Source organism: Talpa occidentalis, unplaced genomic scaffold (genome assembly GCF_014898055.3).
Source record: "Talpa occidentalis isolate TD23 unplaced genomic scaffold, MPIMG_talOcc4v2.1 talOcc4.2, whole genome shotgun sequence".
NCBI classification, from domain to species: domain Eukaryota; kingdom Metazoa; phylum Chordata; class Mammalia; order Eulipotyphla; family Talpidae; genus Talpa; species Talpa occidentalis.
The window spans coordinates 91,678,368-91,703,808 of NW_023602073.1; the positions used below are offsets into that span (position 1 = coordinate 91,678,368).

Here is a 25,441-nt window from a genome sequence, read left to right on the forward strand (position 1 = left end):
ATGCCTCTCCTACCATCAGCACTGGCAAGTTCTGAATCACAGTCCTCTCTAACCTGACTATTCTTGCTGCCTCAGGGGTCATTGGCTGGTCCTCTTAGGCGTCTCCTCCTCCAGGTGTGGTCTTATCCCGTAGCTCCAGGACCTCGTCCATCTCATGTGCCACCATGATGCCTCCAGCGTTGTCACAGGCAAACAGTCTGTTACTCCTTAGTCCTTCCAGGTCTTTGGAGGGCTCCATACCCGTCTGCATGGATCATCTTGCCGACTTATGCCAATTGTAAGGGTCAGGTAGACCACAGTATAGGTTTTCTATGATCCAGCAGACCGGGTAAAGGAGGAATCAGAGTCCTCAGTGGTTTTGCAGGTTTTTATTGGGATTACCAGGTACATGGCAGGCAGGGATGCTGGGGGGCCGGTAGGCTGGCAGGCCTCCCAGCCCCCAGCAGGTCTTCACTCTGGGCTCTCCAGCCTTCTCTCGGCTTCTGCTTCTCTTGCTTCTCTCTCGGCTTCTGCTGGCATCCCCGTGACGCCACCCTTAATAGCCCAGTCGAATCCCATCTATCTATGCCCACAGCCTACTCCAGGTGCCCGCCATCAGGCATGCATTCAGGACCGCAGGGTTCCGTCATCTATACTAATGGCGGGAGGACAGAAAAGCCTGACATTTTTTCCTTACCCTACACAGTTCTTAAGAGGGAGCTTATAAAATGGCACACAAAAAGAATGTAAAGGGCCTCCCCTGGTGGCGCAGTGGTTGAGCGCTGGGCTGGGAGGCTGCCCGCAGCCTCTGCAGCGCTGGTTCGTTCCTCGCCGCCAGCAAGGGTCCCACAAAAAAAAAAAAAGTAAATTAAAAACATAATAGACTGAAGGAAAAACAGAGAGAGAAAGAACGGTAACCTATAAAAGGGAACATCTTTAAGGCTGTTCATGGAGTTCTCAGTTAGAATCTTAGAGGGGAATGGTAAAAGATAATTAAAGGACTCAAAAAGATTTCTATCCCCAAATACTTTATCTTTAAATATTATGATTCAAGATAGAAGAAAGGGTAAAGTGTTTCACTGAAAAGCAAAAAGTACAAAAAGGGCTATTATACAGCAACAATAAAACAATGTAAAGGGAACAGACACCCAAATTACACACTGTATAAAAGGAGAATAAAAAATGTGACCCATGACAAGCAGTTTTCAAGATTAAATCATGCCGGGCCACAAATATAGTCCATCATCACCAACTTCAGTAAAACCTTCAAAAAAAATCAACAGAAGTAACCATTTAGAAATGAAACCTAAACTAGACATTTTGAAGACCTTCAAAAAAAAAGATAAGACTAAAAAAAATTAAATATCATAATAGCAATAAGCACTTATGTCTCAATAATCCCCTTAAATATAATCAGCTTGAATTCACCAATTAAAAAGCATACAGCTGCTAAATGGGTTTCAAAATAAAGTCTAGCCTTCTGTTGTTTACAGGAAACTGATTTTACCTATAAAGACAAGCACAGTCTTAGGATAAAAGACTGGAAGAAAATCCTATGAACAAATTACAACCAAAAATGTCATGACTAGCAAAAAATTTTATATCTGATAAAATAGACTTCCAATTAAAAAAGGAAAATAAGAGATAATAATCGACATTATACTATGATTAGGGTAAAAGACAATTAAGAAGAAAATAACACTTATAAATATATATGTATCAAATGATACATATCTTGTATCATATATATCTTGGGAACTATTAATGGAACTAAAGAGAGATACTGACAACAACAAAATACTACAAGTGGACTTTAATGCTCTACTAACCACCATGGACAGATTAACAGGACAGAGAATAAAAAAGGAAACAATAGCCTTAAGTAAGGAGTTAAACCAAATAGATTTAACAGAGACCTATAAAACCATAGGCCCCAAAATGGCTTCATCTTTTTTTTTTCAAGTGCATGTGGAACATTTTCAATAAACCATACATTGGGACACATGTCAATGGTCAATAAACTACCAAGAATCATTACAGTCAAAATAACTATTTTACCAAAAGCAATATATATATATATATATATTTAATGCAATTCCCATTAAAATACCAGTGAAATTCTTCAAAGAAATACAACAAAAATATTAAAATTTATATGGCACCACAAATGGCCTCCATAAGGTAAAGCAATCCTGAGGAATAAACGAGAAAAATAAAGGCATCATGTACCCTGACTTCATACTATGAAACAACAGAAATTAAGACAATATGGTATTGGAATAAAAACATATACATGGATCAATGGAACAGAATCAAAAGTGCAGAAATAATTCCACCCATATAACAACACTTAAATTATAATAAAGGAGCCACAATCACACATTGGAGAAAAGAGAGTCTCTTTTAACAAATGGTGCTGGGGAAACTGGATGGCCACATATAAAAGAATGAAAGTGGATCACTCTCTAACTGAATGCAAAACAATAAATTCTAAATAGATTAATGACATAGATATATGACCTACAAGAGTAAAATATGTAGAATAAACAATGGAAATAAATTTCACAACATGAATAATATAGATGTTTTTGGAGAAGAGACCCCACAGCAAGGAAATAAAGCAAAAGTAAACAATTGGGATTAGCTCAAAACAAAAGGTTTTCACACCGTGAAAAAACATACACATAAGTAGATTAAAAAGATGTCTTACTGAATAGGAGAAAACATTTACACACTTCACAACCTCCAGCTGTTAATATCCAAGATATACAGAAACACTGATTTTAACAAGCGAAAAAAAAAACCTAATTAATAAAATGGGCAGCAGATTTGAAAAACAAATTCACCACAGGGGTAGCCATAACGTCTATAGATACATCAAGTTCATCATCATATTTAATAAGGGAGATGCTGGTTGGTCAAAACTACTGAGGTACCATCTCATACCCATGAGAAAAGCACATGTTAAAGAGATCATCAATAAATGCTGCAAAGGATGTGAAAAGTAGAACCTTAATACATTGTTGGTGGGAAGGTAAGCTGGTGTAGCCATTTTGGAAAGTGATCTGGATTTACCTTAAAAACTAAAAATGAAAATACAACATGATCCAGCATTTCCACTTTTGGGCACCTATCTGATGAACACGAAACCATTAAAAATGCATATGCTTTACAATGTTTATTGCAACTTTATTTTCAATAGCTAGGACATGGAAATAGCTTGAATACCCACTGACAGAGGAATGGAATAAAAAGATGTGGTTTATCCACACAATATAAAACTATTTTAGCAATAAGATGTGTAATGTTATCATTTATAGCAAAATGGAAGGAATTTGAGGGAATTATGTGTAGTAAAGCAAGTCAATGAGACAAGTATGAAGATTGAACATCTACACAGCAATCTGACAAAGCAAAATATTCATAAAAACTTGTGAACACTAATATATGAAGTTTCCAAAATTAAGGGGAAGTGAGACAGGGTGAACAGGCCAAAGAGTTTTAAAGGCTGGTAGGGGAAAAAAAGGAAGAAAATTTTATTTTATTCAGATATTTCTGAACTATAGAGCATAATTTTTTTTTTTTAAATCCATTGTATGTACAGGGAAATTCTCCTCAAAGTTGACTAATCTGGGCCTCCCTATGGTGCAAGGGGTTATGTCTCAGCATTTTGAAGCTATCTGCAGCCACCGCAACACGAGTTCAATTCTGAGCCAGGGAACTGACCCACATGGAACAGTAGACCTCTACTGTCTCACCCACTGCTCCCCTCAACAGTGTATTTCAGTCAATCTGTCTGTCTGTTCCCCACTCTGTCTCTGGTGAATCCTCACACCTTTGGCCTGTATGCCAAATCTTGTATGCATAAATAAATAAACCTTTTAAAAAAAGTTGACTAATCTTTCTAAATCACTTAATATTTTAACTTTCTCATCCAAAAAAAGCAATTGCCTAAACATAATATTAAAATCTCCTTCAGGGGCCTCCCCGGTGGCGCAGCAGTTGAGCACTGGGTTGTGAAGCTGCCCGCAGCCTCTGCAGCGCCAGTTCGATCCCCAGCTGGCCGCCAGGCAAGGGTCCCACATGGTGCGCAGACCTCTCCTGCCGCCCGCTGCTCCCCTCAGCAGTGTATTTCGTCACTCTGCCTATTCTACTCTCCGCTCTGGCTCTGGTGAATTCTCTCGCCCTCCCACGCCTCTGACTGTACCCAGAGCTTGTATAAATAAATAAATCTGAAAAAAAAAAAAAAACAAAAAACAAAAAATCTCCTTCAGGAATATGTTACCTGTCAAAGTCAGAGTTCAGACGCTCAAAATTTTTCATTATTCTAAGGACCTGGATATCCTGACTGATGAAACTAGGTGGCAACAATCCATGAATGTTCAATTGCTGTCTCTCTTCCAGGGTAAAAGCCAAGTCCTGTGGAGAAAAGGAAAATAATAATGAAGGAGGAAAAGATGAAAAGCATCAATACACACAAATACTATCCAATAAGAAAGTGGAATTAAAAATCAGAGGATCTGGTATCTAAAAATAGCCAGTTGACTAAGTGATGTACTGTCCATATGTCAGTCTCCTCGTCTTTCAATATTAGAATATTACAATATTTTCAGATGTATCAGGCAAGTAGTTAGATTGAAATTAGGTAATGAAAAAAAGGAAATAATTTGGAATCACATAAATGAAATATAAATATTATTGTTGTCATTAATATAAAAACAAATAGTAACTTTAAATGATTTTTAAATTATGAACATGAGCAGGTCACTTATGATGTGCTGTGTTTCTACCAATAAAGACAAGTTAAGAAATGTCTTATATATGATTCTGAGATAACTACTGGAACACACCTCTCTTCCAAGTTATCTTCTATTACACACTCCTAACCATACAAAATTCCACACCCTTTTATTTTCAGTGACACCATGGTCAAAAACATCTTTCCTCTCTGCTTCTCTGCTCTTCAAGTCATATCTCAAATACTCTCTTCCCTTTAAAACCTTTCAAAATCAACCATTTTGTCCATTAGAAACTTACAACTGTATTATCTTAGTTGTTTATGAAGAAAAACAGTATTAAACATTACTAAGCAAACTATAAGACTCAAAAGCAAGCAAACAAAATAAATAGATGGATCTATGCAAAAACCCAGAATGGTCCTAAAAGATTTGCCATGATATAATAAAAGGGGACGTAATATCAGAGAAACCCCAGCAATCATGAATCTTGAAGACTCAGATGAGGAGACTCAGATGAGGCCTTCCCCTGGAAATATTGAAACCTAAGCTGCTTCTTTGTCTAGACTGTGACTATAGCTCTCCTGGGTCTAGAAAAAGTGATCAACATGATGATAGTCAGATTCACTCATTGTAACACCTACTTATATACCTTAGACAACCTGGATGGGCAGGACAGTGTTCACTAACTTTGCATTGAGTGTTTCTACAGCCATCCTCCTCTGCCCCTGAAAGTTTCTTATAATGACAGAATGGTGGCTCCTGAATCTTTGGGAAGTTTATTACTCTGGGAAAAAAGGATAGTTGGGTATAATACCAGAGGCAGTGACTAACCCTGATAGGTGAGGAATGAACAGGTATAGCCCGAGGAAGTAGCTGAAGGAGCTCAAAGATGAACAACTCTCTCTTTCTTCTAATTTTTGATATGGATAGGCCCATTAATTCCATCACTGATGGCTTATGTTTAATTAGACATCTAGTACTGAGGACAGACTGAAGAAAGTCTTCATGAACTAGTTGTCTAAGATCCTGCATGAACTAGACCATTGACTCCAGACCACTGACTCCACCCTGGCCAGAATCCAGTATAAGAAGTTGCGCATAATTTTGAATTCACAAAAGAATAGTACAGCTAGTATCCAGTTGCAAGATTCTTTTCTCATGAACAATTACTTCATGATTACAAAAAAGCCCCCATTGCTATATGCTAAGTTAAGGGGGTCCTCTGGATTTCCAATACATGTGGACAGCAGCAAAACAATCCTTTTCCAAGAACACAGTCCAGTGTGTTCATCCTGGCCCAATCACCCTTTCTTGGATACCTGGACAACAGAAGCCCAGTGCAGCCCATGAGTTCTTTTCCTGGAGTGAAAAGCCCACACCAGAAGACACTTGGGGTGTTGCCAGAATCTTTTGCTGCCATTTTTTTTTTTATTTATGGTTTGTGACCCCGCACCAAAGTTTGAACTCCATAAGACTCCATGAAACTCCATTTGCTATCTTTTTTCACTCCTTTTCCTTAGTACTTAGAATATTACATAACTAGAACTCGATAATTTCTTGTATAAGCAACTGAGAGATTTTAAAATATTTAACTTTAAAGATATAATAAAATTTAAAAAACAAAATTGCTTCTCAGGAAACTGATTAGCATATTAATTCTAGAAAAATTACTTTTAAATTTAAAGTAACCAGAAAGGGAGATCTCTGTGAAAAAGTAATCTGTAAAACAAAAGCCACACTTTGATTTTTAAAAATATAACTGGAAAGAATGATCAAAGCAAAACATTATGAAATAATTCCTCAGCATGAGCCAGATTTATGCTTAGTAACACCTGAAAAAGCAAGCCAAAAAAATAGAAATTAAAAATTCAATAAATACAGCTAAATTTTGAGTCTTTTCAAAAATATATATTAGAAGAAGCAATAAATGGCTCAATATTATGTACTGAAATCTGCCTGTAAAAATAACTATCAAAATATCAGTACTCTTTAAATGAGGCTTACTGCCAGAGTATTAACATATGCTCTTTCATTCACTTAATAATGGCACTTAACAATCATATATTGGCATAGTTAGCCAGTCCCTTTACATAAATTTTCCAATGTCTGATCTGAACCTAATTCCTAAATCTAGCAGATCTCCCATATTTTATGTCAAGTAAATGGTAATACCATCTGGATTATCTCTTGATATCCTTTGATGTTTATTAACTACAAACTCCTATACACTGTTAGCCAAATTTTCTAAGATATAGTTAAGTGCCAAATTTTCTAAGATATAGAGTTAAGATGTAGTTAAGTGCCAAGTCAACTCTTTAATTAAAAAATAAAAAACAAAAAACTTATGCATTAGAAATCTGAAGAACTAGGCGAAGTTAGAGTCCTATGATAGAGTTCATATTCTGTTACTACCTTTATGCTATTAAAAATAAACAAATCTTAAAATGTCCAAAATTTTAAAATATATTTGGGATGATGTCATTTAAAACACATTTTTTAAGAATGATACATCAATGTGTTTCCTATAAACAGCAACTTCCAAGAAAATATTCAGAGAAAAGGTAAGCATTTTGAACTATTTAATATTTCTGGTTATATATTTTAATTTTGCATGTTAATGGAGACATGTTAACCAAGGTATCAATACTGTTTTAATGTTTTTAATTTAATGTTTTATAGAATTTTATAAACAAGTTATATCTAAAACTTGATAGTGAGACAATACTTTAATACATTCTCTTTATTAAAAGCTAATGTAATATATCTGTTTCAAAGAATTTTACCTTATGGCCATACAGCAAGGCTGATCCAACAAAGGATAGTGTATCCAAAGTACATATGCAGGTTCTAACTTTCACTTGATTTCTACGAGTCTTTCATGAACTTGAAAAGTTTCAGTGTCTATACAAATATTAGGTATCTAGACCACCTATAATTGCAGTTCCCTAAAAGCATTCTCATGCACTCCAGGCTCAACCCTGGTTTTTCTCATCTGTCTTTCTTTTACTTTCCCTATTCCTTAAACAACCTTCTGGCCTAGATCCCTAGAGAGCAGAACGATATGTTGTTTCACTGATGAGAGCAGCAAACAGGACAAGTATTCTTCTGGACTCTACTAATTAATCTACGTTTATCTTCTTGAGAAAAGTGAGACTAACAAGCAGAAGTGGAAACAAAATTCCTGGCATAAAAAGGCTTATATTAGAAACTGTGTTTACACAGTGAAAATATAAATGAGAAAGAAACTTTGTTCTGAATAATTTATCAGAAACATATTACCACAAAAACAAAACAAAGAAAAAAAAAAAAAAACCAAAGGTAGTCTGTATTCTATATTCTGGACCAACTTTTAATGCTTCCAATGAACTTTAGAAGTTTTCCTTTTTTTCCCTAATGACTAAAAATAATTCTATGTGAATGGCAAAAAGGGAAACATTATCTAAATCACAAAAATCTTTAAAGAAAGAAATATATGCATGTATGATAATTCATTATGGTAACAGAATTTATTAATTTAAATGTTTGAGGCCATATTCATAATACAGTAGAGAACTGTGCATTCACTTTTCAACTGGTGAATCTGCAGTGTTCAGAATAATACCTGCCACTTGTAAAGAGTCAACAAAAAAGTGTTATATTAATTAATGATTTGCTGTAACTACACAATTTCTATTATGTTTCGATGAAGACAAAGCAAAATGGTCAATAGGGAAGGTTTTAAAAAGTAGAGGAATAGGAAAAAAGCAATAGGAAAAGCAATAGGAAAATAACTGGGAAAAAAACTGAAAATAACCCAAAAGTCCTTCAACTGGTAAATGAATAAAATAACTAAGACACATCTACACACTAAAATATTACTCAACAGTAAAATGCAAAAAGCTACTGAATCATGAAATATAAAAGCATCTCAAATGCATCATGCTGAAGGAAAGAAGCCATACTCAAAGGGCAATATATTGTGAGTCCATTTATTTTACATTCTGGAAAAGGAAAAATTAAATGGATACAGAAAAATCAATAATTGCCAGGATATAGTAGTGGAAAGAACAGCTGATTACAAAAGGGCAGCAGGAGGAAATTTCTTTTAGGTGACAAAACTATTCATGATTATGATGCTAGTTACATAACATTGTGCGTTTGTCAAGAACAATAGAAGTAGACACCATAAAGAGTGAATTACACTATAGTGAAATTCATTAGGCTCTATAGAAAGTCAACTCAGTGGCTAATTTTCTTCTTACCTAAAGAGAATATAATGAAGAATAAGTTTGCTTAGCAAATTTTTGAAATTTTTCACATTCCAAGTTGCAGAATACCCATTTAAATTTGAACTTTTCTTTATCAAATTTTCTCATAACTTATGATTTCAATTAAATATATGATCTATGTGATTTTATAAATATGGGCTATCTGTTTCAAAAAGTATATTTTATATCAAAAAATTCTAGAAATAATTTTTTTAAAGATTTATTTATTTATTTATACAAGCACTGGGTACAGTCAGAAGTGCGGGAGGGTGAGAGAATTCACCAGAGTCAGAGTGGAGAGCAGAACAGGCAGACTGATGAAGTACACTGCTGAGGGGAGCAGCGGGCGGCAGGAGAGGTCTGCACGCCATGTGGGACCCTTGCCCAGCGTCTGGGGATCAAACCGTTGCTGCAGAGGCTGGAGGCAGCTTCGCAACCCAGCACTCAACCGCTGCACCACCGGGGAGGCCCTCTAGAAATAATTTTAATAGCAACTGTGGTGGAAACTACTTATATAAAAAGAGTACAAACAAATGGACCTTTATATATTATTACCTATAATTCTGAAATAAAGAGATAAGTTGAGCTTTAGTATTAAATATCAGAAAATTTTCAAACGCATCAATAATAAAATGTCCGGGGGGCCTCCCTGGTGGCACAAGGGGTTAAGATGCAGCCTGTGAGGCTATCCGCAGCCGCTGCAGCACAGGTTCAATCCCGGGCCAGAGAGCTACCCACATGGCGCAGCAGACCTCTTCTTCCTCACCCGCTGCTCCCCTCAGCAGTGTACTTCAGTCAATCCGCCTGTTCTGTTCCCCACTCTGTCTCTGGTAAATCCTCTCACCCCCCATACCTCTGGCCTGTACCCCAGTTCTTGTATGCATAAATAAAATCTTTAAAAAAAATTGATCCAAGTCAGAGTCACAAGTAGGCATTATTTAACACGGTGATTTTGAGCAATATTTAAAGTTTCTGGGATTAAGTGAAGACTCCCCCACTTAATTTCTATATATACTAAATATGAGCATACTTTCATGGACTACAGATATACGTATGTCTCATTTGGTTGTTGGAAGGATGAAATAAGACCAGATATTTTTCCATCCAATGTAAATAATGAGGTGTTATATAAAAATGCTTTCTGTTACTAACAGTAATTCTTTAAAATAAATTATAAATATGCAAGTGATAAATACATATGTTCTTCATACCCTCATATCATTAGTGAGCTCCTGAATTTAAAATCTGTTCTAAAAGACCCTGAATGTACTTATTGTGAAGAACCAATTTAGCTCCCTACAACAAATCCTTAACCTAAGGTTCATGGATCTAATTACTGACACTAAGGAATTAGAAGTTATTAGTCAGTAGTCTTTAAATATGGCCACTTTGGACCTCTCTGGTGGCCTAGGGGTTAAGTCTCAATGCTATCACTGCTATAGTCAGAGTTCAATACCTGGCCAGGGAGCTAACCCACATATAGCTCAGGAGACCTCTCCTGTCTCACCCGCTGCTCCCCTTAGGAGTGTATTCTAGTAAATCTGCCTGTTCTCTTCCCCACTCTCTCTGGTGAATTCTCTCTCACACACACACCCGTACCTATTCATAAATAAATAAATAAATAAAATCTTTACAAAAAATAAGTAAACAAAATGAAAATAAATAAACATGGACATCTTTCTCACCAACTAGAAAATTTAGTATTTCCTTCCATTATAAAATAAGGCAATAAACAAGATAAATAATAGTAATAGTTCTTGTTGTCCTATCATAAAAGAAATATTTTTCTATCACATTACATTTGTGGTACAAAATTTCAATTATCACCAATGTTTACCATTACTTGACAGTTTAGATCCACAATAAGGTTCTATTATAATATGAATAGCATGCAGGCTAGTCATGTCCATAACCTTCATTTTGAGCTCTTTAAAAACTAAAATTTTCCTTTACATTGTGTTTATTAGAACATACTAGCTTGCTATTTAAGTCTTTCATGAGGAGAGATATATTTTATATCATACATTTATTTTTAATATTTTGATATTTACATTTCATAATTGATTTCTTTTGAAACACTATATATCCCATTTATTTAAAATGAGTGCTTTAAGGAACTCACAAACTTTACCAAAATGCTAAAGGGTCTTTGGCACAAAATACTTGAAGAACTGCTGAGAGAACTACACATCAGGCCCCTAATAGATATATAATACAATTCATACATCAACATGATATTCCAAGAAATGCCACAAGATGGCTATCTTAGTTCAGACCCAGAGTTGAGATTTTCAGAAACATTTTGTCTCCTTACAGTTACTCTATTGGTGATTGCAAAGCTCACTCTACTGACCATAGTTCTCCAGACAGACAGAACCAGTGGGATATATGTAAATACACCATTATGTGAAGAGATTTACTGTAAGGAATTGGTTCATGCAATTATGGAGGTTAACGGGTTCCAATATCTGATGTTAGCAAACTAGCATCCCAGAAGAGCAATGACATCCAAATGAAATCCAAAGGCCTGAGAAACCAGAAGAACTGATAGCATAGTTTCAGCTTGAAGGACAGTAGGCTCAAGACCCAGGGAGAGTTCATGTTTAAGTTCATGTGTAAAAGTAGGGGGGAAATGATGGCCGTCTTAAAGGCAGTCAGGCAAGAGGGGCTTCCCTTTTACTCACAGGAGGATCAGTCTTTTTGTTCTATGCAAGCCTTCAGCTGATTGGAAGAGGCCCACCCACATAGGCAGGAAGTCTGCTTTACTCAGTCTACCAATTCAAAAGTTAGTCTCATCCAGAAACACCCTCACAGACATACCCTGAATAATATTAATCAAATGTTTGGCTCAGTGACTCAGTCAAGATGACACATAAAATTTATCATCACACTCACCAAATATTTTTCAACAAATATCAAATACTATGCAACAAACGTTAAATGAAAACTTACAGTGCTTACAGGCTCTAAACCAAGGAAACAGTGACATGTTAAAGGTGATCCATAGTCACAAGATGCTTACAGTCTAGAGAACTTAACAGAATATTATGAGTAGCTACACTTGTAAGTATAAAATAATAATGTGGTGAGTATAGGGAAACATAAGATCAACTTAATTTAGAGAGTAGGTGAGGAAATGCTCACTGAGCAGCAATGAAAAGTAAGATCCGAAGGACAACTAGAAGAGTAGGAGCTGACCAGGTGAAAACCTGGGGGTGGAAGTGTAAGAAATAGCAGGAGCACAGGCACTATTGCCAAAAAGCTTGATATCCTGGAGAAAAGAATGGGAAGGAAATAGCAATAGCTATGAGAAGAATGATGAAAGACAAGCCTGGAAATACCAGGAATCAGAGCAGGGAAGTGACTGTTAAGCTAAATTTTAAGCATTATCTAAGTGGGATAGGATGACCCAGTTCTTTCCCTGAGTAGTCAGGCCATTTTATGAAAATGTTGCAACTGAGTTAGCAGCACTCATACTCACATTATTTGCTATTTACCATATGGAGGAAACACGCCCCAATCTCGAACCCCCCAGCCCCACAAAGCCAGCTCAATAAAGAAAAAATAATGCTTCAGGGCCTCCCCTGTGGCGCAGCGGGTTGAGCACAGTGGTATGAAGCTGTCCGCAGCTTCTGCAGCATGGGTTCAATCACAGCCGGTGAGAATCCTACATGGCACAGCAGACCTTGCCTATTGCGCCCACTGCTCCCCTCAGCAGTGTATGTCGGCCCTTCTGCCTGTTCTGCTCCACGCTCTGTCTCTGGTGAATCCTCTCACCCTCCCGCGCCTCTGGCCTATACCCCAGTTCTTGTATAAAAATAAATAAATCTTTAAAAAAAATAATAATGCTTCAGGACTCATTTCAGAGTACCAGGCAGATGACACAGACTTCAATATGGAACGATGAATCTTGATTTGTTTTCACCTCTCCAAATGATTCACATACATACTCCCAATTGCAACATGTCTCTTTCATAACACCACATAAAGGGCATATCCATTTCATGCCATACATCAATGACATTTTAACCTAAGAAAATTAACTTAAAAAAAAGTTTTCATATAATATTTCTAGTATATAATGGAAACACTAGTTACTGTAAATAGTATTTGTTTCTAGGAACTGGTCACTTTAAATTGTAGATGGCTTTTGTGAACTAGCAATCCCTGGGCACAGAAGTTAAAAGGGAGACAAAAATTAAGTTTTGCATCTTTTTCTACAAGGAATCTATAAGGTTAACTAAAAAAATAAGTACTATTTATCTCAATCTCCAAGAATATTGTGATCAACAAAAGAACATTATAATCATATTTATTATTTACATTTGTTAAATCCCTGTCTTTGGAAGCTCTGGGATAGCCTATAACATCAATTCTCCCCTTCCTCCTCAGTTAAAAGAACCCCTATGTTATCTGAGATGGCACTGCATCAAATTAAACACTACATTTCTAATCTCTCCTAAAGTTAGATGCGACATGTGATTGTATCTGAGCAATGACATGTAAATGGAATTATTGTAGGGAAAGGCTTTCTAACTAGAAAGTGGGTCTTCTTATACTTCTCTCATTTATTCCTATGCCTTGCCTGAAATGTGTGCATATCTATCAATCTACAGCCAGTTAGGACCATGAAGTGAACTTGAAGATGGTAATGCAGCTACATTTCTGATGATTCTGTAGACTTACAACCCTTCTAGACTGTCCACCTTAGCTTTTCTTCATGAATGAGAGAAATAACCAATCTCTTAAGCCATTGTTATATTTCTTTTTTGGTATATGTAGCAAAACTTAACCCTAGGGCCTCCAAGGTGGCACAAGGGGTTAAGCACCACACTGTGAACAATCCACAGCCTCCGCAATACAAGTTTGACCCCAGGCCAGCCAGGGAGCAACCCACATGGTGTAGCAGACCTCTCCTGTCTTGCCCGCTGCTCCCCTCAGCAGTGTATTTCAGTCAGTCTGCCTGTTCTGTTCCCCACTCTGTCTCTGGTGAGTCCTCTCATCCCCTGCTTCTCTTGCCTGTACCCCAGCTCTTGTATGCATAAATAAATAAATCTTAAAAAAAAAAAAACCTTAACCCTAAATGATACACTGGTCGTCTTTATACTCACTAAAGCAACGGGATTCTCTAACATACTCAACAGCATATAAAAGAGGGTACTGTTCATTCATTCCACAAAATGGAACGTGACATTTGGAGAGTTTATAACAACATTTGAGAGCAAAGCAGTAAGTGCATTACTGGGGCCTCCCCTGGTGGTGCAGGCGGTTGAGCACCGCGCTGTAAGGCTGTCCGCAGCCTCTGCAGCGCTGGCTTGATCCCTGCTGGCCGGGGAGGGTCCCACATGGCGTGGCACACCTCTCCTGTCGTGCCCGCTGCTCCCCTCAAAAGTGTACTTCGTCAGTCTGCCTGTTCTGTTCCCTGCTCTGTCTCTGGTGAATCCTCTCACCCTCCCACGCATCTGGCCTGTACCCCGGTTCTTGCATAAATGAATAAATAAATCTTTAAAAAAAATAAATAAGTGTATTACTTTGAGAAATATCCTTCATTTATGCATCCAACAAACTTTTTACTATATTCCAGGTCCTGAGAGCAACTATGCTGAAAGATATTTGCTATAACGCAAATCAGTATAACACCCCTACATACCTCCACCAAGGAACTTTGAACCTTATAATTTCTATAGTATTTTCTCCATCATAGCATGAAGGGGGACAGAAGTACATAGACATCAAAAGGCAAATCATCTGTGTAAATCCTTAGAATACAGAAATTTTATAAATTATATATATACAGTTCTTATGTGAAACAATTTCCACAGACTAAATTTTATTATTAAAGTCATTATGTGCATAATATTATTAACGTTCAGCTATAGCAAATAGTTTCCCCGAAAAATGGGGGGCAGGGGGAATGTGAATATACATTAGAGAGTCAATTTCCTGATTTTCCCCCAAAACTTAAGAAAAGGTTTCATACATTTGTACCTTAAAAATAACAATATGAGGGCCTCCCTGGTGGCGCAGCGGTTGAGCGCTGGGTTGTGAAGCTGCCCGTAGCCTCTGCAGTGCCGGTTCGATCCCCGGCTGCTCCCCGGCCACCAGAGGAGGGTCCCTCATGGTGCGCAGACCTCTCCTGCCACACGCTGCTCCCCTCCGCAGTGTACTTGGGTCCTTCTGCCTGCTCTGCTCCCTGCTCTGGCTCTGGTGAATTCTCTCACCCTCCCACGCTTCTGACTGTGCCCAGTGCTTGTATAAAATAAATAAATCTTAAAATAAATTAAATTAAATTAAATAAATAAATAAATAAATAAATATGTCTTCCAACCCTTTAAAAAAAAATAACAATATGAGGTTCTGGTTCTATGCAAGGTTGTGTGAGCATACTGTATCTTGTCTTTCCCAAAGAATCCAACTACAAATCTTGTACAGACAAACATATTGAGCAGGTATCTGAAGACTTTGGATACAAAATGGCAGCAGAAGTAGAAAAGAAGACCAGAAACTAAGGTAAAAGCTTGGATGTTTTGTTTCCTGGAGTTCTGCCCTCCAGTATAGACTCTGTTTTTTTTTTTTCCTTTATTGGCCTTGACTCAAAAGCAGCATAAAAGCTGAATGCAGACAAAAACAGTGCCAAGAGAAGCTTTCCCTTTCTGTTACAAGAATCAGGAAAGGGGAATCTCAAAAGTCATGGAGAAGGAGGGAAATTCACTGTTATTTCCTAGTCCCTCCAGTCCCAACCCCCAGGCCAGGGAGCTAACCCACATGAGGAGAGCTCTCCTGTCTCACCCAGTGCTCCCTTCAGCAGTGTATTTCAGTAGATCTGCCTGTTCTGTTCCCCACTCTGTCTCTGGTGAATCCTCTCACCCCCATACCTCTGGCCTACACCCAGCTCCTGTATGCATAAATAAATCTTTAAAAAAATAAAATGATAGAAATTCAAATATCAATAATTACACTAATTGTTAAGTGGTCTAAACACAAAAATTAAAAGATATTGTCAGAAACTGGCAATAGCTACAAGCAAAACCAATATATTAGATCATTGCTGCATCTCTCCTTCATATTCCTGTCTACATCCAGGAAATGTTGACATTAACCTGTCACAAATTCCAGTTTTTCCTTTTGACATTGAATCCTTTCAAACTAGTAATATCTCTATATAACAGATTAAACTTTAATTTTCAAGGGAGGAATATAATAGTTCTTTCCATTTTCCCCATTTTTCAACTTAATGTTCTCACACTTTGGAAAAAATAAAAATTTCCTAAGAAATTTGAGGAAGGAATTCCTGTAAGAAAAGTTTTTTTTGTCCCTTTTTTGTAGAAAAGCCTACATCGAGAGATATGTTTAAACCCTCTATTTTTAGTGTTTTTTCTTTTTTTAATTTCTCCTGTAATGTTCTATAATGTCCTATAATGAAGGTGGCTACTGTGTGATTTGGTGCAATGATATCCACTACTTTCATAATTTCTTTCAAAATTGTAATCTTCAGCATTACTGTCATTTGTCTATTTAATGCTTTCAGATAAGAATTCTGTATTGTCTGACATCAGGATAACTCTGATTTCTTGTTGACTACATTTTCCCATAGCTTTTTATGCTTTCTGTAACATTTTGTTCTTGATGTATCTCTGCACCTGATGTATCTCTACATTGTAGCAAATGGTATAATTTGCTTGTGCTTTGTAAAACAGTCTGAAATAATAATGTATTAATAGGTGAGTTCTCATTTAACTTTATGGATATGACCAATATATTTGTTCTCAATTATTTTATGCTATATTTGCCATATGTACGAATTAAATATAAGCAAGATTTTGATTTAGTAAAAATTTTCACAAAGAAATGCTCATTAACAAAGTTTCATTTTTCTTTTTGGTTCTGATACTAAATAAGGAATTAGTGTTTTGCTGAGTAATCAGACCTTACACTATTAGTAACAATGCTCACATTCTCATAATTTCAAAATTATTTGCTTAAAAGACACCTCAAGTTGGATATATACCAGGGTGCATGGGTACTGGATAAGGCTGAACTGATACTACCAAGGCAAAACTAAAGTTCCATATGCAACATCAAGGCACAGAAAAGACAGTTACCCTATAGTACTCTTCGCAGGTATAGAAACATACGACAGAAGTCATAAAGAGAATTTTAACGATGAATTGCAATTCATTAGTGAACCACAACCAACGTTTTTAGAATCAATACTACTAAACTTAAAATAGAATCAATACTACTAGAATACTCAACACAGCAAGGGAAAGCACGTATTGGGAAATTTTGTTTCGATCATATTAGTTCACTGAGGGTGCCAAAACAAAGAAACAGAATGGGTGGCTAAAACAACAAAAATATATTTTCTCATAGTTCTGAAGGCTAGAAGTTCAAGTTCAAGAAGTGTGTAGTACTGTTTGCATTCTGAGGCTTACCTTATTGACTAACAGATGGTTGTTCCATCTTCATTTGGTCTTTCCTCTGTGTACATGACTTAATTTCCTCTTCTTAAAATATTAGTAATATTGGATGAGAGTCTACCCTAGAGACCTGATTTTAACTTATCTATTTAAAGAATTTATCTACAAAAATGGTTACATTCTGAGATACCAGGGGTTAGGACTTCAAAATAAGAATTTTTTTTTCAAAATATGAATTTTGAGAGGACAGAATTCAGCCCATAATAAAACGTTTACATATGTATATGTATGTATGTATTGTGTTAAAATAAAAAAGGTTGAAAGTATCTTAGAGCAGCTGAATAAATGATCTAAATGCATTTTAATGTATGCTAAGCTTAAGGGGCTTACCCCCAGTGATATAGGAGAATATTAAGATTTGTTCAGTCTCCAAATCCTCAGGTCTTAGCAAGAGAATCTAGAATTTAACTACCCCAGGGTTACTCATAATATAGTCAAGAATATTTATGTGAACATGCAAGTGAAGTTGATCCTTGAACAATATGGGTTTGAGGTATGGGGATCCACTTATATGCACATGTTTTTGTAAATAGATAAACTTACAGTATTGATAGAGTACAGTACTACAAATGTATTTTCTCTTATTTTAACATTTTCTTGCTTACTTTATTGTCATTATTTAGTATTTAATATATATAACATAAAATATGTGTTAACTGTCTATGTTATTGGTAAGGTTTCTAGTCAACTGCAGGCTATTAGAGTTAAATTTAAGGTGAGTCAAAAGCTATATCTAAATTTTCAATTGCATGGGAGTAATAGCCCCAATTTGTTCTTTTGTTGGCATTCTCAGCTACTATGATTTTTAAAATTATCCGAACATTTTAGGTATAAAGTTTGTTTATTAGTATAGAAACTCTGAAAGTGATAGTCCCCTGTTTTTAGAAAACATTGCTCATTTTTCCTTTTGTATTTTTTTTTGACTTTGTGCCTTTTCTTTTTCTTTTCCCCCTTTATTTAGATAACATTGGTTTACAACACTGTATATGATTCAGGGGAATAGTTACGCCTCCTCAGATATTATACTACTGTCCTACCCCCACCATCTAAGCACTTAAAGTCCTTTACCACAGACTACTGTGCCCCTCCTCTTTTATCCCCACCTCAACTTTCCCCCCCTCTCTAGTTGCCTCAATTCTGCAGTCATATTTCTAGGGTTTATTTTGGTTTAGTTCTGTCAGTTCCTTTGTGTTTCTTTTCTCTATAGTCCACATGACTGAAATCATTGGGTATTTATTTTTGTCCTTCTCTTATTTCATTTAGCATAATCCCCTCCAGTTCCATCTATGTTGTTACAAATGGCAAGAGCTCATCTTTTTTATAGCTGAGTAGTATTCCATTGTGTAGATATACATCTTCTTCTTTTTTAAGATTTATTTATTCATGCATACAAGAACCAGGGTACAGGCCAGATAAGCAGGTGGGTGAGAGGATTCTCCAGAGACAGAGTGGGGAACAGAACAGGCAGATCTACTGAAATACTACTGAGGGGAGCAGTAGGCAAAACGGGAGAGGTCTGCCGCCCCATGTGGGTATCTCCCCCGCTGGCAGGGATCAAACCCACACTGCAGAGGCTGTGGACAGCTTCACAGAGCTGCGCTCAACCGCCTGCACCACCAGGGAGGCCCTAGATATGCATCTTCTTAATCCACTGATTTGTTGGTGGGCATTTCGGTTGTTTCCACAACTTGGTCATTGTTAATGAACTGCTATGAATATAGAAGTACATAAATCCTTTAGAACTAGTGATTTTTGTATTCTTCAGGTATATACTGAGGAGTGGAAATGGTATATCTATTTGAAATATTTTGATAGTTGATATTTTCCATAGAGGTATGGTCAGTCTACTTTCCCCCCTAATGGTATATCATCATTCCTTTTTCTCCACACCCTTACCAACATTTTTTTGTGTTTGGGTATTTTTATGTGCCATTCTCACAGAAGTAAAGTGGTATCTAATCTCACTGTGTTTTAACTTACATTTCCCCTATAACAAATGATGTTGAACATTTTTTCATGCACTTGGTAGCCATCTGTATGCCTTCTTGGAAAAGTGTCTATTTAACTCAACAGCAAGTAAAACAAAAGCAAAAATATATGAATGGAACTACATCAAGCTAAACAGCTTTGACACAGCAAAAGAAACTATCATTAAAACAAAGAGACACCCTAATGAATGGGAGAAAATATTTGCATATTATACATCTGACAAGAGGCTAACAAAGACCTTATACAATTCAATAAAAAGAAAACAAAGAGCCCAATCACAAATGGGAGGAAGAACATTGTTCATTTTTATATTAACTGCTCAAACTATAAGATTAAATTACTGAAACTTAAAGACATGTTTTCTCTCCCCTCTATTACCTCAAAGGTCTCAAGCATCTGAAAATAGTTTAGCTGATGACAGACTCAGGGCCTGAGGAAAAATATCAATTTTTAAATCTTCTAAATTCATTTAAGATAAAAGTAATCCTTTGCATGAAAGTACACAATAAATGCACTAAGGTAAAAATTAATTTTTAAGTTGTAAAATATTTATCATTTTAAGAATACAAACCACCACACTACATTTAGGCCCACATCTAAGAAAAGTTGTTAATGATTTAGAGTAGAAACAATTCCAAACTAGTTCTACTGAATTTGTAATATATCTGGGGATCAATTATGGATCCATACACGGTAAAAAAAAAAGTTTGTTGAGTTGGCACAGTATCTATAACAGTATTTGGTCATGTCAACTTGGAAAACCATTGGAAAAGTATCCAAATATTTGTTTTGTCAGAGTAGCTATTTCCAAAGTCAGAGAATAAAGATTGCTTGCACATCACTAGAACTTTTAACTTTCATGTCTTGGCAATTCTCTCCCTCTTATCCCAATAAATGTAATTACCCAAAACATACCTCTATTTTTCTTTAACAAGTCATGTTCTCTCCTACTTCCAACCCTTTATACACTTTAAGCAGAGTACTTAAAACAAATACTTCCCTTTTTCTTCATAAAAATGTTCTTTTATGTAGCTGGCATTCAGTAGAATTGAATGAAAGACTGTAAAGGTCACACAATTTCACTCAAGTTCACCTATATGAATTTAAGGGTAAAATAGTAAAATGCAAATGTCTCTCCCAGAGAGAAGGGTTTTTTACTATAAAATTCATAAATTAAAAATATATGTACCTCAGTGTTCATTACAGCATTATTTGCAATTGCCAAGAAACAACCTATATAGACATCTACAGATGAATGTATAAAGATGTGGTATATAGTCAGGCATCATCTAATCAAGAGAATACATTCTGAGAAATTAATTTTTATGGGATTTTATCCTTGTATGAACATCATCGAGTGTAATTACATAAACCTGATAGCATAGCCTACAACACACCTAGGCTATCTGAGATAGCCTACTGGAACCATGGTCATATATTCTGTATGTCATTGACAGAAAAGTTGCTAACAATGCATGACTTTATCAGCACAGTAGAATACTACCCACTTAAAAAAAAAGATGAAATCTTGCCATTTCAGACAACATGAATTAACTTTAAGGAGATTTTTCCAAGTAAAATTATTAAGCTGGAGAAAGACAAATAGCATATGATTTCACTCACATGTGGAAAATAAATAAACAAATGAAACAACAGAAAAAATTGTTAGTTTGACAACAGAAAGGTGGCTACCAGAGGGGAAGGGGGATGTGAAAGTGGGTAAAACAGGTAAAGGAGACAAATGTATAATGGTAGATAACAATTAGATTTTGGTGGTGATCATAAAGTAATATATACACAACTTGAAGTATAAAGCTGAAACTCCTGCAATGTTGCTATAAACCAAGGTTATCTCAATTTAAAAAAAAATTCAAAATCTCACAAGTGCTAACTGCAAGAACTGGAACTTGAAATCATTTCTCAAAAGTTTTAGAATATTCATTCCATTATATCACACTTTCCACAATTGTTTAATTATTTAATTGCTCCAAAGTTGGTGAATTACATGTTAGATCCAATTTGATACATGCAGTTAAGTTCAATTATCAATTTTAAAAATGTGCTCTTAACAAACTGACACTGCTTTCTACCTTTGCTGAAAGATCTCTGTGATAATATTCTTAAGTAGGAAAAATCCTTGTTGGTGAATAGGAGATGAAGATTGTAATATTATAAATTCTTGATGTAAATAGTAAAGGCATGATTTGCTCTTGCTTAAGACTATTCTATCTACCCACTTGAAACATCCACTCTTGCCCCTGACTGGAGGAAATTCAAACAGGTTATGTTACTCATGTGGCTCTTTTAAAGTGGCAATCCTCTTTGAGCCGTAAATTACAGCAGGCAGGTACAAATGAAAGTCAAATTGTTTTGTCATATCAAATTCTACCTTTGTTCTACTGAAATTAGGCTTCTACCTGCAGAATAGTAAAGAGGAAGGAAAAATCAAACTAGCCATTAAATTCATTTTGGAGAAGAAAATCAGTAGAAACTATTAAAAATTTCATAGTGCTTTGTAACCACAAATACTAAATAATCATGGATTTATAGAAGTTGCCTGTCACCACAAAAAAATCAAGAACTCACAGTAGCTATAATTTATTAAATGAAAGAATCACAAATCCTCAGGTCATTAATAACAATCACAAGGAACGTGATCAAAGGAGTAAAACTGAAGTCCAGTTTTTAGTGGAAAAAGGGGAACCACTGTCCAGGCAACCAAAGGACTAAAAGACCTTTGTACTGATTGATGGCTTTTTCCATGTACAAAATAAAAAATTAAGTGCCAGAAGCACACAATTACACCAAAGAAACAATCTATAGGAAAAGAAGCTACAAATAAACGTGGTTGTTTCATATCCAGACAAACAAAATTATGAATTCTGAGATGCTTTTCACTAGAGAGAAATCTTAGGTGTTTACACTTCATCACCACTGAAGAAAAACGAAATGCTACTAGGATCTGAAAAAAGAGTCTCTGAATGGGCTGTAGACTGAAGTCCCTTTTAATTAAAAAAGAAAAGATCTGAAACGAAATGCTTTTCATTTTCAGAAGACCATATTTTTAAAAAGATGTATATGTACACACACACACACACACACAAGTGGTTTTACCCACAGCCCCAGCTGTAGGACAGGGCTTTCCACCAGGCCATGCCAAGTGTCCAAGGCAGAAGCCACCCACCAAGCATTCCCCGCCTCTCAGCCCTGTCGCTCCAGAAACCAAGAGGCCTTCACTTGCTGATTGTTAATGTGATCAAAATCTATCAGCACACATTTCTGTCCAGGATGCACCAGTAGGACCACTTCCCTCCCCAGCAGCCTCCAAGAATTGCCACATTGTGTGGACCCAGTAAGTGGCTGGCACACAGGAGCGCGCTGGCAGCCTACCAGGTACCTTCACAAAAACATTCAATTCTCCCACTTGGTCTGGGATCACCTTCTGTGACTAGGATCCTGCTATTGGGGACATCCAAAAGTACAATAAATAAGTTACATCTTCACCTCTTTGCCAAACCCGGGATGCCTGGGCGCAGAGGCAGCAGCACCTCCCAGCCATCACACCCCCGGGGTGCAGACCGGCCTGGGCGCCCCCACCCCTGCGCGCTCACAGGCTCCGAGGTGCCCGGGAGCCCCCATGGCCGGGCGGCTCCCCGGGCACGGCCCCGGCGCGAGAGCGCGGAGGAGCGAGGCCCGGCGCCAGGACCCCGGCTGGGGGCGCCCCAGATATTGAGGGGCCGGGGGCGCCGCGGGTCCCGCGGGCTCACCTTGTTGAGGTGGGGGTTCCGCGTGAGGGCGTAGCCGCGCAGGTGGGTGTGGCGGCGGCGGGGGGCGGCGGGCTCCATGGCGGGCGCGCGGGCGGCGGGGTCGGGCCGGAGGGTGCGGCACGCGCGCGGCGGGCGGCGGGTGCGGCGGGAGCGCCCTGAGGACTGCGCGGCGGCGGGCGCGCGGGTAAAGGCCTGGCGGCCGGGGGGGGGTGGGTGGCGAGAGGGGGTGGATGCGGCGGGAGGAGCCGGAGAGAGGCCGGTGTCCCCAGCGGAGCCGCCGGGAGAGAAGCGCTGAGTCATGGCGGAGCAGCCCCGCCAGCGCGCGAGGAGGAGGAAGAGCGGGGCCCGGCGCGCGGCGGAGGGAGGGGAGCGGCCGGCAGACACCGCCTCCCCCCGCGCGGCCGCGGCTCCCGGCGGGTTAATGATCACCGGCCGTGCAGGTCCGCGGCCCCTCGGGACCTCCTGGTGGGGAGGCTGGCCGCTCCCCTCGCCCCAGACACCCAAGTGAGGAATAAGGCCGGGCGCCCCCACCTCGGCCCCGCTGACCTCTCAGGCGCCCTCACCCCTGGCCGCGGGGCCCCTGTGCGGGAGCGTCGGGGAGGTGGGAGAAGGGGGTGCGGCTCAGGTCCGGGCGGAGAGGACGCTGCCCTGGAGAGGAGGGGGGTCAGGAGTGGGGGTGCATGCGTTGTGGCCAGGGCTCTTTGCAGAAGACTTCGACTGGCTTGGAAGAATCACACTTGCCCCTGTTCCTTTTCGAAGCTGTGTATCTGCAGTCCTGGGTGTTGGCCATGCCTGGGGGGGGGGGGGGGGCGGAGGCGGGAGGGAACCAACCTTAACCCAGAAAAACCTAAGCCAGAGTGCAACTAGGAGAAAGGCGAGAGGAGAGCTGAGGACAGCGCACTGGGTGGGTCTCTGTAGATTATCCGTGGGAATCAAATGCAAGACTAGGTGTGTTAGAATACAGATGTGTTAGGGCCCAATTTTCTTAGGGGCTTCTAGAAGTCAGGATGTTTGAAACACTCTCTGAATAATCATGGGTAATTCAATCTTTAAAATTTTATATATTTTTTACATCATTTTTCATTTTTGCACAATGTGTGCATCTTCATCCTGGTCAGAGTGCACACACACAATTCCCACCCAATCCCTTGTTCCGATCCCACTCCCTCCTCCCGCCCTCCTACCCAGTGTGTCTCTGGCCCATAGTTGCTTGTTGATTTTGATTTTTACTTTATTGTTTTAGTCTTTTCCTGGTCCCTTATTTAGGTTTTCTAAATTCCTCCTTATGAGTGAGACCATCTGGTGTTTTTCTTTTTCTTTCTGGCTTATTTCGCTGAGCATGATCCCTTCCAGCTCCATCCATGTTGCTGCAAATTGCATGAGTTTATCTTTTTTGATTGCTGAGTAATGTTCCATTGTGTACATGTGCCACATCTTGATCCAGTCATTTATTTTTGGGCATTTGGGCTGTTTCCAAAGCTTAGCTATTGTAAACAGTGCTGCTATAAACACATTGGCGCAGGTGCCCTTTTGAATTAATGTTTCTGTGTCCTTTGGGTAAATACCTAGGAGTGGAATTGCTGGATCATATGGAAGATCCATCTTTATAGCCACAAAAGAGACAACAACCAAAACAAAGAGACACCCCACCGATTTGGAGAAAATTTTTGCACGCAACACTAATGATAAAGAAAGGATTGATGGCAAAAATCTACAAAGAGCTGATAAGACTTAACAAAAACAAAGTAAATAATCCGGCAATTTAATCTTGAATAAAATAAGGGAGTCAGTATAAATCAACGCTAGAAATGTGTTACTTTATAATTGATATTTATACTTAAAGGTTCAAAGAATTGGGACACTGTTAGAACACAGCAAAAAGGAGTATCTGACACAACAAACACTAGAGCTTTCAGCGCCCCAATTTCCTTTCAAGTTAAATAGGATAATAATTAGTTTCTGTCCCATTCATCTCTACCTAATGATATTAAAAAGATAGTATTTAGGATTAATTATATCTTGACTATATATATCCATACACAAGACATACATTCACAGTATTTTTCCTCATTTTCAATTATGTTAATTTTCCTTATCAGAAAGATTTGTTACAGTGATTGATTTTGGACCATACTTAATGTCCAGAAACTTTCTAGTCTCTGACTTATCTAGCATCAGTGTTTTAATAGAGAATATTTAATTAGCATCAAAAACTTATTTGAAAACATTCCTTGCTTTTA

At 38.0% G+C, this 25,441-nt stretch overlaps 1 protein-coding gene across 2 annotated transcripts in view; it reads right to left on the bottom strand.

Moving 5' to 3' along the window:
- The window catches only part of ME1 (malic enzyme 1), a 133,099-nt gene extending 109,749 nt beyond the window's left edge, over nucleotides 1-23,350 (bottom strand). Inside the window, exons 1-2 of one of the 2 annotated variants that reach the window (XM_037520026.2) lie at nucleotides 23,202-23,350; nucleotides 4,265-4,398 (exon numbers count right to left, since the gene is read on the bottom strand). In XM_037520026.2, the coding sequence (XP_037375923.1) occupies nucleotides 4,265-4,398; nucleotides 23,202-23,279 (212 nt within the window). In that variant the 5' untranslated portion in view covers nucleotides 23,280-23,350. Of the gene's footprint in view, nucleotides 1-4,264; nucleotides 4,399-7,501; nucleotides 7,584-23,201 lie in introns of those variants that run through there. The other variant, XM_037520027.2, reaches the window with a different exon arrangement.
- Between the last annotated feature and the right edge of the window lie 2,091 nt (nucleotides 23,351-25,441).